The sequence below is a fragment of the Macrobrachium rosenbergii genome, chromosome 54, assembly GCF_040412425.1.
Source record: "Macrobrachium rosenbergii isolate ZJJX-2024 chromosome 54, ASM4041242v1, whole genome shotgun sequence".
Lineage (NCBI taxonomy): Eukaryota > Metazoa > Arthropoda > Malacostraca > Decapoda > Palaemonidae > Macrobrachium > Macrobrachium rosenbergii.
Genome location: NC_089794.1, coordinates 16880103 through 16882602, shown reverse-complemented (window position 1 = coordinate 16882602; position 2500 = coordinate 16880103). Strand labels below are relative to the sequence as shown.

General features: G+C 51.6%; 1 protein-coding gene across 2 annotated transcripts in view; it reads left to right on the top strand.

Moving 5' to 3' along the window:
* LOC136834789 (whirlin-like) overlaps window positions 1–2500 on the top strand; it is an 846147-nt gene that overhangs the window by 440851 nt on the left and 402796 nt on the right. For both annotated transcript variants that reach the window (XM_067097498.1, XM_067097497.1), the window contains exons 2-3: window positions 1–1505; window positions 2139–2256. The exon at window positions 1–1505 is cut by the window's left edge and continues 308 nt beyond it. In XM_067097498.1, the coding sequence (XP_066953599.1) occupies window positions 1–1505; window positions 2139–2256 (1623 nt within the window). The remainder of the gene's footprint in view (window positions 1506–2138; window positions 2257–2500) is intronic.

Sequence of the window (2500 nt, the reverse complement as noted above, 5' to 3'; positions counted from 1 at the left end):
AGGACCACGACAACGATGACATCGAGCGGGAACTCTATCAACTCGGCCTCTCTGACATCCCTCCGCCCCCTCCCCCGGCCCTCCGAGGGGCCGTCCCTTGGCCGCCGCCTTCCGCCCGCAGCCTCTCCGCCCCGTCGATCCAGGAGGACTCGCTCCAGGACCCCTCCGTGCCCCCACACAGTCCAAGGCCTCCGCCGGGAGGCTACAGAGACCCGCAGCATGGCTTTGGTCCCGGAGGACACCTCCTCCACCATCACCACCAGATCCTCCAGCATCACCAACAGCCGCCACATCATCTCCACCATCATCATCATCTCCAGCATCTTCACCACCATCAGCCACAGCATCCGCCGCCGCAGCAGCAGCAGCAACCGCAGCCGCAGCCGCCGCCGCAGCATCACCACAGCCCTCTCGTCCACCTCGGAGGAGGTCATGTGTCTGGGCAGCCGCCCCCTTTGACGCAGCATAACCCCTTAGGAGCCACTCACAGCACTGCCATTAGCCACGTGGGCGGGGGAGTGCGGATGGGATTGTGGGCCGCCGAAAGACCGCCCACGCATCGCAGCCTTACGGACTTGGCGACGGGTAATCCGGGCCACAACCTCCCTCACAATCCCACCCGCACCACCACGCCCGGGATTAGTTTATATAATGGTGGCCTTAGTAATACTGCCCTTGTGTCTACTGCCGGAACTGCAGGAGGAGGAGGAGGAGGAGCTGCAGGAGCAATAGGTGGAGGAGGAGGAGCAATAGGAGGTGGAGGAGGAGGAGGAGATGACGACGTGGTGGGAGTAGGAGTAGGAGCAGGAAGAGGAGCCCTCCCACCGGAATTTCAAGTGACGTCCCCCTACGCCACGACGACAGCTGACGAAGACGAATCTGCAGCGGCGACGACGACTGCTGAAGAAGCGGGAGCTGTTGCGAATGCCCTGGGCGTCACCTGGACGCAGGACCCAGGGGGAGTCCACTACCCAGGCTACGTCCTGCCCAATGACTTCCGCACCCTGCCCAGAGGCCACCCGAGGGAGTACTCCCCGGAGCCTGAGGATGAGGACGAGGAGCGCCTGCAGGCCCTGGTCAGCAGCGTGGAAGCCGCCCTGCGGAGGATCCACGCCGGCCTGCAGGAGTCCTACATCATGTACGACAATCCCGACACTGAGGAGGACCCTCCCCCGCCCCAGCCAGTCACTGCCTCCCTGAGGGACCCCCCGCCGTCCCCAGTTCCCCCCCACGAGCATCCGAGCTCCCCACCACCCCCTGCCGGACCCGAGGAGGAGGAGGAGCCGCCCTCGCCCACCGAGAGACTTCACATCCCCGGGGGCTTGGCCGGAGTGCCCCGCCTGGTGGGTCCTGACAATGCCTCGCGTCTCTCGCGGCAGCTGGGATTCATCCCGATCCAGGAGGGGGCGCCGCAGCCCCCCCAGCCGCCTCCCCGTCACTCGGAGCATCACAAACACCACCACCTCCATAAGCTCAGCAAGAAGGTCAAAAATCATAAATCAAAGGTGAGCGACGTTTGAATGATTCTTTTTAATTATTTAAGGATTAATATTAAAATTCAAAGTTATAAAAAAAATTTATCACTTGAACAAAGAGCAGAAACAATTTTTAACTTGTTAATTATGTAAAATAATTTTGTATTTTGAATTTTCTTGATTATCTCATAAACGTAGAACAAAAAGCAGTAGAGATTATATTTACTCAAGTATTTTATGTAAGCATCAGATTATTTTGTATTTTAAATTATCTTCATTATCTCATAAACATGACAGCAAGAGCACTAGAAATTATATTTACTGAACTGTTTTACCTAAGAATCAAATATATTGTCTTTTAAATCATCTTAATCATCTCATAAATATAGCACCAAATGCAGTATAGATCATATTTACTTATTTTGTATTTTAAATTATCTTCATTATGTTATAAGCATCGCACCGAAAGCCGTAGAGATTTGTATTCACTCGTTGCACCACTACATCTATGTTTATGAGATAATTAAGATAATTTAAAATACAATATAATTTTCATCCCTTCATAAAACATAGATAGAACTGTTGTTTAAGGACATTTTTGATCAGGCTATTATATTCTTGAAGCATTGCAAACGATTCTAATCTTTATGTCCTGTGGCACAGGTGCTACTCTCCGGCCTCATGACCTGCCCTGGCCCGGGCTTCAAGCTGCTGAATATCAAGAGGGACTCCAAGTCGGGCCAAGGATTCGGGTTTTCCATTAAAGGAGGGAGGGAAGCAGGTAAGGATGTCAAAGGACTCTATAAGGATCCTTTTGCATTTTATTTAGGTAATTGCACTTTTTAAGGATTTTAAACTGTTTAATAGGTAAGTTTGTTTTAGAGGCTTAAACTCACCAAACATCACGATGCTTTTATGTACCATTGTAAAAGAATCATTACCGCCTCTGTGAAGGTATGAGGTTGGTTTGATAAGTCTGTCTGTTTCAAGCGAAGATGCAGTGCATTACTACCCCAAAAGTAATT